The sequence below is a fragment of the Mauremys reevesii genome, linkage group 1 (genome assembly GCF_016161935.1).
Source record: "Mauremys reevesii isolate NIE-2019 linkage group 1, ASM1616193v1, whole genome shotgun sequence".
NCBI lineage: Eukaryota > Metazoa > Chordata > Testudines > Geoemydidae > Mauremys > Mauremys reevesii.
Window position 1 is genome coordinate 274,437,328 of NC_052623.1, and position 12,347 is coordinate 274,449,674.

At 48.1% G+C, this 12,347-nt stretch overlaps 1 protein-coding gene across 1 annotated transcript in view; it reads right to left on the bottom strand.

The window, feature by feature from the left end:
• Positions 1-12,347, bottom strand: part of LOC120380940 (solute carrier family 23 member 1-like) — a 68,546-nt gene that overhangs the window by 11,351 nt on the left and 44,848 nt on the right. Inside the window, exon 7 of the mRNA XM_039498868.1 lies at positions 337-457. Coding sequence (XP_039354802.1) covers positions 337-457 — 121 coding nt within the window. The remainder of the gene's footprint in view (positions 1-336; positions 458-12,347) is intronic.

Below are 12,347 nucleotides of genomic sequence, written 5' to 3' on the forward strand. Positions count from 1 at the left end.
CAAGAAGTAGGAAGCACATATTTTCACTGTGCATGGTTGCAAAGATGGCCCTATCTTTGGGCACTTACACGACCAGGATAAAAACACCTGCTCTTTGGGGGTTTCTACCACAAAAATGAGTTTCTAACAGACTAAACCAAATGCAAAACATAGTAGGAGACAAACTGTGAAGCTCTTACTCCCAATGGGGAGCAGTTACTCACCCAAGTAATCTCACTGACTCCAGTGGAAGTGAATGGGAATAGGATTGTTTGGGTGTCTAAACTGAACATGATTTAGTCCACGTCTCATAAAAGTGGATCATCTGGTCACCCAAGTCCAAAAATGATAACTCACGGGGAAGATCTGGAAGAGGTAGACCTTAGAGAAGTGGCACTTCCTGGATCCTTGGTAAGATGGCAGTGGCACAGGCACATTTTTCAGGTACTGAGAGAACAGAACTATGAAGAAAATGGCCCTGGAATAAGACAAGAAAAAGAGAGAGATTATCTGGGCAAAAGAACAACTGCCTCGTTTGCTTTATCACACTCGGAGGACCCAACTTTCAGAAGTTCTGAGCATCTTCAGCTCCAACTGATTTCAAAGCACTTCTGACAATAAGGCTCTAAGCCAGTGGTCCCCAACCTTTTTGTCTGGCGGGTGCCAGATGAAGGACCATGGCAGCGGTTGAACATCTGCTGAAATGACGCCAAAATTCAGCGGCGGCGACGCCTCTGGATGACGTCACTTGTCAGCGGCAAGCGGCGTCATCCAGAGGCATCGCTGCTGAAATGCCACCGAATTTCGGCGGCATTTTGGCGGATGCTCGATCGCCAGCCAGGTCGCGGGCGCATTTAGATGCCCCCACGGGCAATGGGTTGGGGACCCCTGCTCTAAGCGCATGTCTGCACTGGTGCTCAAACTGCATAAATCCCAGCTCAAGAAGACACTGAGCCATTTGAGCAAGCACATTAAAAATAGACATGTAGTGCTGCAGTGGTGTGAGCAGTGGGAGAGGCTAGCTGCCTGAATACATACCTAGGATCTCAGACAGGACCGTACATGAGGTGGATAGCTCCTCCCACTGCTGCACCACCATGACTACACTTCTATTTTTAGCATGGATATGTCACCTTGAGATGTAAATTATACCATCCACCCCAGTGTGGACATACTCTTAGTGTCATGGGAAGACACATACCCAAGTTGAGATTGAAATGAGCCTTTGGTTATATTTTAAATATGGTTTTGTTGCGGGGGTTTTTTTTCAATTCTGATTTTTTTGGCCTCAAAAACCAGCCAAACATAATTACAGACAATGAACCACCGAGTATGACACATCTGCCAGAAGCTTAAACGTGATGTTGAATAGAATAGAGGCAGAATAGAGAGATCAGTTATGTCCAGGCAGGCTGTATAGGAAATTATTCTTGGGTGCCACTATTTTCACTATTAGTTTCATGATTTAAAGTTTATTCAGTGTCAATTTTTTTTAAATGGCAAAGTGAACCCATATGGAAAGGAGAAAAGGATCAGTCAAGACAGAAATTTCAGGCTTTCAATTTCCCACCACAGGCAGATATGGCCCAGTTCTGACATCACATCCAGATGGTCTAATAATACCTGTGCAAGTTCTTGTTTTGAAAGAAACACAAGAATCCGTACCAAGTGTCCGTAGGCTCTACCTGGTTATCGTTTTTCTTCAGCGAGTGAGTTTAGTTTGATTTCCCATTTTTAGGTCTGTATTTGTGACTGAATAGGGTCTGCCCATTTATAGATGTTTTCTGCAGCGTGACCTGCACTGCTGGATTTATGCAGCTAATTCTCCAATGGGACAAACAACCTTGCAGGCCAAAGCTCTCCCAATTAGATGAGAATGAACAAACAAAGATATTTATCAAACAGGTGCTGAGCAGATGGGATATGCTGGTAGACAGATGAAGACATTCTGTTACGGTGTGTTAGTTAAACCTGTGAAGAGCCATGCAGTTTTTTATACCCAAATTTAATGTATGTAAAACGAAGGGATGATTCCAGATAGGAATCAGTGGGGAGTCGGTAACATTACCTGGCCCCAGCAGTAGCACCTGCTGCAGTTGAATGATTGAGGTGCTATTAGGACCTGCAGCTGTGATGCAGTAGCATCAAATGCTGGTCTGGGAAGGGAATAGCCAAAGGGACAGTAGTTCAAGCTGCGGCAGGGTTCAGATGATGGTGGAAGGGGAGGCTGTTGAGACAAGCTGTTGGAGAAGGAGAAAAATCTAGCCACTGAGTTAGCAGATGAACTGGAGCTTGGTAGGAGGTGAGGTGATAAAATAAGAGAACAAAAGAATAGAAGTAGGGGACTTGGAAATGAGAAGAAGGAAAAGTAGGAGAGGTTTCTCAAGTCGGTAGAAGGAGAAAACAATTGAACTGCATAAGCGAGCGACACTATTAGAAATGGGAAGTAGCGGGAAATAAAATCTACAGCCATACTGGAGAGAGCGTCTCAAGGGAAAGAACTGAAAGGAAATATAATGGGTGGAACAGGGAATTGATCAGAAGCTGTGTTAGATTAAAAAGATCCTGAAAACAGTACACGAGAAGCCCACCCGCAAAGGACCTAAAGTAAACGAACAGAGAGAAGGACTGTTTGAACATCTATTGAAGGAACACAGGTCAAAGGCACCTACTGGACAAGTGAGGGCCACTAGGTGAAGAAACTCCTCTTGCGGAAAAACTCAGCGAAGAGAGGGACAGCCCCAGGAACATCGAATCTAAGGAGCACTTCAAGCCAAAGAGACGCAAAGGATAGGACAGCAGGAGTGGAGTTGGACTTAGAACCAAGGAGAGGATAAGTTGATTCTTTGTCGAAATGACACAGTATATTAAGTAATTTCCTTTGTTCTTGGTAATAACAATGCATTTGTTATTAACTGCACAAAGGAAGAGTAGCGTTTACAAGCTTGCAAAGCTTAATGTGTTGGTAACTTATAGTTTATTAATATAAGTCAGTACTCAGTAATATTCTATATTATTTATGCTTCTGCTATAATCTTTGTGTTTTCCCTTATAAAGTTCTAAAAATTCAAAATTCTCTCTTTTGTCTTGGTTTGCCTCCACACAGTTGGCATAGCCTAGTTTAGCTGCGTCACGGCAATAAATGTAATAATGTTCTAAGCCAGGCGTAGGCAACCTTTCAGAAGTGGTGTGCCAAGTTCACTGTAAATTAAGGTTTCGCGTGCCGGTAATACATTTTAATGTTTTTAGAAGGTCTCACTCTATAAATCTATATTATATACATAAACTATTGTTGCATGTAAAGTAAATAAGGTTTTTAAAATATTTAAGAAGCTTCATTTAAAATAAAATTAAAATGCAGATCTTATCAGTTTAGTGTGATCCTTGCCCTCGCTTTTCCTTGCTGAGTTTTCCAATGTGGGCTTCAGCAGGGGGTGACTGAAGAGTGCTGGGTCGAGGCCAGGAGCAGAGCCCTGGGCTGGCTGCCAGTACCCCAGGCTGGCAGTGGGCTGAGCGGGGCCGGCGGCCAGAACCCCTGACCAGCAGCGGGATGAGCCACTCAGCCCACCGCTGGCTCCGCTCAGTCCATTGCTGGTCCGGGGTTCCAGCAGGGGTGAAAGTAACTTAAATTTCTTACAGGTACTGTCATATTGCAACCCCCCTTGGGGGGAGGAGCTCAGGGGCTGGGGATGTGTGGATGTGGGGGGGAGCACTCAGGGCAGGGGGTTGGGGTCCGGGGGCCTCAGGGCAAGAGATGTGGATGTGGATGATGCGGGAGTCAGGGCTGGAAGCATGGGGGGGTGCAGGAGTCAGAGTTGGGTGGCATGAGGGGCTCAGGGCAGGGGGTTGGGGTGTGTGTAGGGGAAGTCCTGGGGGGGGGGGGGCTTGCGGCTGGCTTGGGACAGTCCCAGCTGCAGCCAGGTTACCTGGATGGTGGACGGGTCCCTGCCGCACGCTGTTCCTGTTCCTGCCAAGGGAGCTGTGGGCCAGCTGTGTGGGAGCACTGCATCTGCAGGCAAATAGGGGGCAGTGCTCCCTTCCCCCTTCTCCCCAAGGGGCCGCAGCTGTGCACGCCGCAGGGCCGGCATGTGCCTGTAGTGCCCTGGTATCCAGCCAGAGTGGCGAGAGAGGGGCAGCAGGACAGGCTGGGACGCGGACACCTCCACTGCGCCTCCCGCCGGCCCCTTTCCCTTGCCTGACTGCCTGCTGCTTAGGCTGGTGCACGGGGCCGCCAGCACCAGCCTGCCAGAGGGTTCCGGCAGCCAGCAGGATCCCAGCTGGGAGCGCGCCCTGCGCCATGCCTCCAGCCGCACCAGAGTGCCCCAGCATCGGCCGGCTCCGAGCGTGCACGCTCTGCCTTACTTTCACTTCTAGGTTCCGGCTGCCGGCCCCTTGCCAGCCAGGGTCCTGGCAGCCAGGACCCCGGCTGACAAGGGGCCGGCACCGGAACCTCAGAGCAGCGGCGGCTGAGTGGGGCCGGCGGCCAGGACCCCAGAACAGCAGCGGGCTCAGCAGTTCAGCCCGCTGCCGGTCTGGAGTTCCGTCCGCCGGCTCCTGACAGCCGGGGTTCCAACTGCTGGCCCCACTCAGCCCACTGCCGGTCCGCGATTCCGTCCATCCAGGCCAGCAGCGGGCTGAGCGAGACCGGCGGACGGGACCCTGGGCTGGCAGCGGGCTGAGCAGGGCAGCCTGCTGCCAGTCTGGGGTTCCGGCCGCCAGCTTCTGCCAGCTGGGGTCTCACTGCCGGCTCCGCTCAGCCTGCTATCGGCCTGGGGTTCCCTTCACCCAGGCCAGCTGTGGGCTGAGCAGGGCAGGCGGCCAGGACCTCAGCGTGCCATTAAAAATCGGCACACGTGCCGTAGGTTGCCGACCCCTGTTCTAAGCACTATGAAGTGCACAGATGTAATGAGATGAAGAGGTTTTCTAAGAGATAAACTGTGTAGCTAAAACACTGAAGATAAGGAAGATATTTAAAGCACATACAGGAACCGCTGTACTTGTTACCATATAAAAATATGCCACGACACAGTCAGAGCATTGAATAACTGGTTAGACATGAAAAGCTCTCACAGACACTGGTTTCTTTTTCCCAATTTCTAAAGCTACAGAACCCAGCATATTTGCCTTTTTGTTCATGGACTTCTTTTGTGCATTGAACCAATGAAGATTGTTGGCAGGTTTATGAATTGTTTGATAAATGGTATTTTAGGTGGGGCTGGTAGCACTGCCTGTTAAGGTTACCCAACACCTCCTATTATAAGACTGGCCAAGTTTTATAAGCAACTGAAAACAACCTACAGTCATTCAGGCTGAAGTTTTGCATGCTGGTTGTCTGACTCAGGATGCCTATGTTTGAAAAATGTCAGCCAAAACAGATTAGCCATTTCCAAGAATGAGCCTAGGGAAACTAAGTTGTTTTACTCATAGTAAAAAGTTCTGAGGGCCTGTTCTTTGAACAGCTCTAGCACAACCATGCTTTGGAGCAGGGACTTGAAATTTGGCCTTTGGGTCAGGAATGTGCCTTTTGCCGTCTTGTGAAAATCCACCCAAATGTAGCCAAGTTATTAGCCTTTGGGGGAAAAAGATTACAGTCTGCATATGCTCATTAGAAAGTTATTTGATTATATCCTCACTGAGCATGCTCCAGCCTCTTTCGGCTCCTTGTGCTGACCCGACAGCATATGCACCATTCCCACAGAGCAGGCTTTCACCTAGGAGTACAGGAACAAAGATAGATTTGCCCTGAAAAGGATGCTCCCAGCTGTTCTGGGCCAGGGTGAAGCTAGGCACCAGATTGGAGAGAAGGGAGCCTGTCTCTCCTGTACTCTCAGTGAGCCCTCCCCCACCCACCCCCTGCTGGCATCCAGGCACTATGGAGGAGGAAGCCATCTGATGCGATCGCAGAGGGGACAAGAGCCATACCTTGGGGCAGAGGTGAAAGTAAGCGGGTACGGGCTGGTACGGTATGTCGTGCCAGACCCGACCAGCTTCCCCAGGCTGGCGATTTAAAGGGCCCGGGGCTCCCTGCAGTGGCTGGAGCCCAGGGCCCTTTAAATCGCCTCCCGAGCCCCACTGCCGGAGCCCTGGGGTAGCAGCAGCGGGGCTCGGGCAGCGCTTTAAAGGGCCCGGGGCTCCCTGCAGCAACCAGAACCCCTGGCCCTTTAAATCCCCATGGGAGCCCTGCCACCACTACCCTGGGGCTCTGGCAGCCGGGCTCGGGCGGCTATTTAAAGGGCCTGGAGCTCCACTGCAGTAGCAGCGGCCAGAGCCCCGGGCCCTTTAAATTGCCCCTGAACCCCAGGGCTCCCAGACGCCTCTGCAGCTGGTAGCTCCAAGGGTGATTTAAAGGCCCCAGGGCTCCCAGCCACAGCCAGAGCCCTGGGGCCTTAAATCTTGATTTAAAGGCCTGCCTCTTCCAGTTGAGGCCCCGCCTCTTCTGGTTGAGGCCACACCTCTGCCCAGGACTCCGGCATACTGGTAAATCCTTTAACTTACTTTCACCCCTGCCTGGGGGGAGGGAAAGGAGTAGATTGGGACAAGGGGGTCTAGTTAGACTGACACTAGGGGATGGTTGGTAGTCTGGGAGCCAGTTAGGGAAACAGAGGAAGGAATAGGAGCTAGTTGGCTTGGAGGAAGGGGAGGAAGACCAAAAAAAACTAGGAATTGGAGGGAGGTTGGGACAAGGAGACTGGGGCTAGGAATGTGATGGAGGGAACTGGAGTGTGTGTGTGGGGCTGGGGGATGGGGCAGGTCTAACAAGGATCTGGGCTATGCAGGGAGAACTAGGACTGGCTGGGACAAGGATGAGGAGGAGGTATGGGCGGGACAGACTGGATGAGGACCCTTCGGAGAGAAACTAGGACAGAGCCAGTTTGTGCACATGAGGGAGAGAGACAAAGAGCCAGGTGTGAGGGGACTAAGACTAGCTAGGCAAGGAGACTGGGCCTCGGATGAGAATCCTGAGGAGTGGTGCCTGATACTGGCTAGGTGAATGGGACAGAAACAAGGAGCCAGGGGTGGGGAAGAGACAGGGACAGGTTGAGGGGGCAGGGCAGAATATTAAAACATTAAGATTGTAAATTTAAGCACTTAGAAGTTAGGAAATGCAAGCAGTAAGGCTGCCTTCACAACCTTAATTCAGCCCCCTAGTCAGGGGTGGCTCTAGGAATTTTGCCACCCCAAGCACGGGGCGGCAAGCCGCGGAGGGTGCTCTGTCAGTGCCGTGAGGGCAGCTTGCCGCCTGCCTTCCATGGCTTGCCTGCAGACGGTCCGCTGGTCCCACGGCTTCAGTGGACCTCCCACAGAGGCGTGCCTGCGGGAGGTCCTCCGAAGCCGCGGGACCAGGAGACCCTCCGGCGCCGGCAGAGCACCCCCCACGGCTTGCTGCCCCAAGCACATGCTTGGCATGCTGGGGCCTGGAGCCGCCCCTGCCCCTAGTGCATATGCGTTATGATACCGCCTATAGTCACATGATCACATGCTCTTTTTTTTCCATAGGACCCCAGCCTCATTCAGTGCACAGGGTGGACCTGTTCTAGGGATGAATCAGGGCTGTTGTCTGTAGGATCCCTTTCTACAATGGTTGCAGAAGTTGGAAGGTGTAGATCTGGGACAGGTGGGTCTCGACCTGCCCAAAGCTAAAGGCCTCCCCACCAGGAGCGGTGCCAGAGTTTCTGGTGCCCTAGGAAGAATTCGGGGGGCGGCATTTTGTGCTCTCCCTGACTTGAGATTCCAAGGTTTGTTTTGCAGAAATGCTGAGCAATCACAGCTACAACTGAAGTCACTGGGACCTGTATCTAGTCCTAGGTGTCTCAAATTGGGAACCCAGTCTTAGTGGACACTTTTTAATTTGATCTCTCTGGGCCTTAGTTCCCCAGCCATAAAATGGGGATAACAGCCCCTCATCTCACCGGGGTGTAGTGAAAATAGATCCATGAGAATTTGTGAAACACTCAGATACTGTAGTGATGAGCTCCACAGAAAAGTCCACAGGGAAATAAATAATTCTCTCTGCAGAGTAGGGCTTAAATAGCGTGCAGGAAATAAAGACTAGGGCCACACTATTGCACAATGAGAAGACAACACAATATTGAATAGCTGCTCATTAAGTGAGCACCATCCTGTACAATGAATGAGGCAGGTTCCTATGGGAAAAAAAAATTGTGATCATAAGAACGGCCATACTAGCTTAGACCAATTGTCCATCAAGCCCAGTGTTTTGTCTTCCTACAGTGGCCGTCATCAGATGCTTCAGAGGTAATGAAAAGTACAGGGCAATTATAGAGTGATCCATTCTCTGTTGTCCAGTCCCAGCTTCTGGCAGCCAGTCTAGGGACACCAGAGCATGGGGTTGCATCCCTGACCATTTTGGCTAATAGCCATTGTTGGACCTGTCCTCCAGGAACTCATCTAATTCTTTTTTTAACCCAGTTATACTTTTGGCCTTCAAAACATCCCCTGGTGATGAGTTCCACAGGCTGACTGTGCATTATGTGAAATACTTTCTTCTGCCTATTAATTTCACTGGGTGAGCCCTGGTTCCAGTGTTATATGAAGGGATCAATAACACTTTCTTATTCACTTTCTTCACCCCATTCATGATTTATAGATCTCTATCATATCTCCTTAGTTTTCTTTTTTCTAGGATGAACAGTCCCCGTCTTTTAAATCTCTCCTTGTATGGAAACTGTTGCACATCACTAATCATTTTGTTGCCTCTCTCTCTACTTTTTCCAATTCCAATATATTTTTTGAGATGGTGCTACCATTTAAACTGTGTATTCAAACTGTGGGCATAATGCTAAATATAGTGGCATTATGATATTTTCTGCGTTATTATCTATCCCTTTCCTAATGGCTCCTAACATTCTGTTCGCTTTTTTGACAGCTGCTGCACATTGAGCAGATGTTTTCAGAGAACTATCCACAATGACTCCAAGAGCTCTTTCTTGAGCGGTAAAAGCTCATTTACACACCATCATTTTGTATGGATTGTTAGGATTATGTTTTCCAATGTTCAGTACTTTGCATTTATCAACACTGAATTTCAATTTGCCAATTTGTTACCCAGTCACCCAGTTTTCCCTTTGTAACTCTTCGAACTCAGCTTTGAACTTAACTATTTTGAGTAATTTTGTATCATCTGCAAACTTTGTCCCCTCACTGTTTACTGCCTTTTCCAGATCATTTATGAATATGTGGAACAGCACTGGTTCCACTACAGAATCTTGGAGGACCCTGCTATTAACCTCTGCCCACTGTGAAAACCAACCATTTATTCCTACCCTTTGTTTCATGGCTTTTAACCAGTTACTGATCCATGAGAAGATTTTCCCTATTATCCCATAACTGCTTACTTTGCTTAAGAGCCTTTGGTGTGGGAACTTGTGAAAGCTTTTCCAAAAATCTAAGTGCACTATATCCACTGGATCACCATTACATGCTTGCTGACACCTTCAAAGAATTCTGTTAGACTGGTGAGGCATGATTTTCCTTTACAAAAATTGTGTTGATTCTTCCCCAACATACTATGTTCATTTAGGTATCGGATACTTCTGTTCTTTACTATAGATTCAACTAGTTTGCCCAGTACTGAAGTTAGGCTTACCAGCCTGTAATTGCCAGGATTGCCTCTGGATCCCTTTTTTTAAAAATCAGCATTACCTTAGGTATCCTCCAGTTATCTGTTACAGAGCCTGATTTAAGTGATAGGTTACATACAACAGTTAGTAGTTCTGCAGTTTTGTATTTAAGTTCCTTCAGAACTCTTGGGTGACTACTCATCTGGTTCTGGTGACTTATTATTGTTTAGTTTATCAATGTGTTCCAAAACCTCCTCTGTTAACACCTCAATCTGAAACAGTTCCTCAGATTTGTCACCTAAAAAGAATGGCTCAGGTATGAGAATTTTCCTCACATCCTCTGCAGTGAAAACTAATGCAGAGAATTCATTTAGCTTCCCCACAACAGCCTTGTCTTCCTTGTGTGTTCGGTTTAGCACCTCTATAGTCCAGTGGCCCCACTGACTGCTTGGCAGGCTTCCTGCTTCTGATGTACTTAAAAGTTTGTTGGTTTTAGTTTTTGTGTCTTTTGCTAGTTGCTTTTCAACTTCTTTTTGCCTGCCTAATTATACTTTTACACTTGACTTGCCAGAGTTTATGCCTCTTTCTATTTTCCACACTAAGATTTGTCTTCCCATTTTAAGGGATGTCTCTTAACCCTTAACCTCTTTTACTCTGTGTAGACATGTGGCACTTAATACTTTTACTATTTATTTAGAAAAATTGGGTATACATTTAGCATGAGCCTCTATTATGGTGTTTTTAACTAGTTTTCATGCAGCTTGCAGGCATTTCATTCATGACTGTTCCTTTTAATTTCTGTTTAACTAGATTCCTCATTTTTATGTGGTTTCCCTTTTTGAAGATAAAAGCTAGTGTGCTGGGTTTCTTTGGTATTCCCTCCCCCCACAAGGATTGTGGAATTGAATACTCTCATAATGCATACGAACAAGGGGGCTGAATTAAGGTTGCACAGGCAACCTTAATTCTGGCATTTCCTAACTTCTGACTGCTTGACTTTGCAACCTTAGTAATGTTCTTTTAATGTAGTTTTTGTGGGTAATACATACATATATATACACACATATAACATAACTGTGAGAGCATTTGTACATTGAAGATGCCAAACAAAAATGACAATTTGTTTATTACTGATGTGGAGTTTTAAAAACCAAATACATTTTCTGTTTGGGATGTGTGTGGCCTGGTCTACAGTAGGCTTTTAAACCGATTTTAGCAGTGTTAAACCGATTTAACGCCGCACCTGTCCACACTACGAGGCCCTTTATATCGATATAAAGGGCTCTTTAAACCAGTTTCTGTACTCCTCCCCAATGAGAGGAGTAGCGCTAATATCGGTATTACCATATCGCATTAGGGTTAGTGTGGCCGCAAATCGACGGTATTGGTCTCCGGGCGGTATCCCACAGTGCACCACTGACCACTCTGGACAGCAATCTGAACTCGGATGCACTGGCCAGGTACACAGGAAAAGCCCCGCGAACTTTTGAAATTCATTTCCTGCTTGCCCAGCGTGGAGAGCTCATCAGCACAGGTGACCACGCAAGCTCATCTGCACAGGTAACAATGCAGTCTCCTGAGAATCGAAAAAGAGCTCCAGCATGGACTACACAGGAGGTACTGGATCTGATCGCTATATGGGGAGAGGATTCAGTGCTAACAGAACTGCGTTCCAAAAGACGAAATGAAAAAGTATTTGAAAGAATTTCCAAGGCTATGATGGAAAAAGGCCATATCAGGGACTCAGTGCAGTGCAGAGTGAAAGTTAAGTTGCTCAGACAAGCCTACCAGAAAACAAAAGAAGCAAATGGAAGGTCCGGTGCAGGGCCAAAAACATGCCGCTTCTACGCTGAGCTGCATGCAATTTTAGGGGGCTGCGCCACAACTACCCCACCCCTGTCCATGGATTCCGAGGTGGGGGTTGTAATCTCAGCCATGGCTGAGGATTATGCGGACGGGGAAGATGAGGAGGAGAAAGAGGAGGACTACCTTGCAGAGAGCACACAGCACTCCGTTAGCCCCAACAGCCAGGAGCTTTTTCTGACCCAGACGGAATTACCCTCCCAGCCCTCCCAAGCCACTATCCCAGACAATGAAGCCATGGAAGGGAGCTCTGGTGAGTGTACCTTTGTAAATATCAAACATTGTTTTTTAAGCAAGCGTTTTTTAATGATTGATTTGCCCTGAGGACTTGGGATGCATTCACAGCCAGTAAAGTTACTTAGAAAAGTTTAACATGTCTGGGGATTGAGCGGAAATCCTCCAGGGACATCTCGATGAAGCGCTCCTGGAGGTACTCCAAAAGCCTTAGCATAAGGTTTCTGGGCAAGGCAGCCTTGTTCCATCCACCACGGTAGGACACTTTACCACACCATGCATGTAGCAAGTAATCAGGTATCATTGCATGGCAAAGCATAGCTGCGTATGGTCCCGGTGATTGCTGGCATTCAAGAAACATCCATTCTTTATCTCTCTGTGTTATCCTCAGCAGAGTAACCTGGTTGAAAATCAGGAATTTAATTAAGGGGACAGAGATGGCCATTTTCCTACTGGGTTCGTGGACTGCAGCTTAAAAAAAAAATCCTTTCTTGCACGTAGCCAAGCGGGGGGAGGGGAGGAGTGAAATACCGATGAGCTTTTTCGCGTTTGGTTCGCAGGGATCTTCCCAGCTAACAGCCACGCGGTGGGGGGGGGGGAAGGGGAGTGATTAGCAGCTTTCATGGTACCAGCCATGCGGTGGGGGGAGGGGTAAAGCACTGCAGAAGCCGAAAGACAGTGGCTTACCAT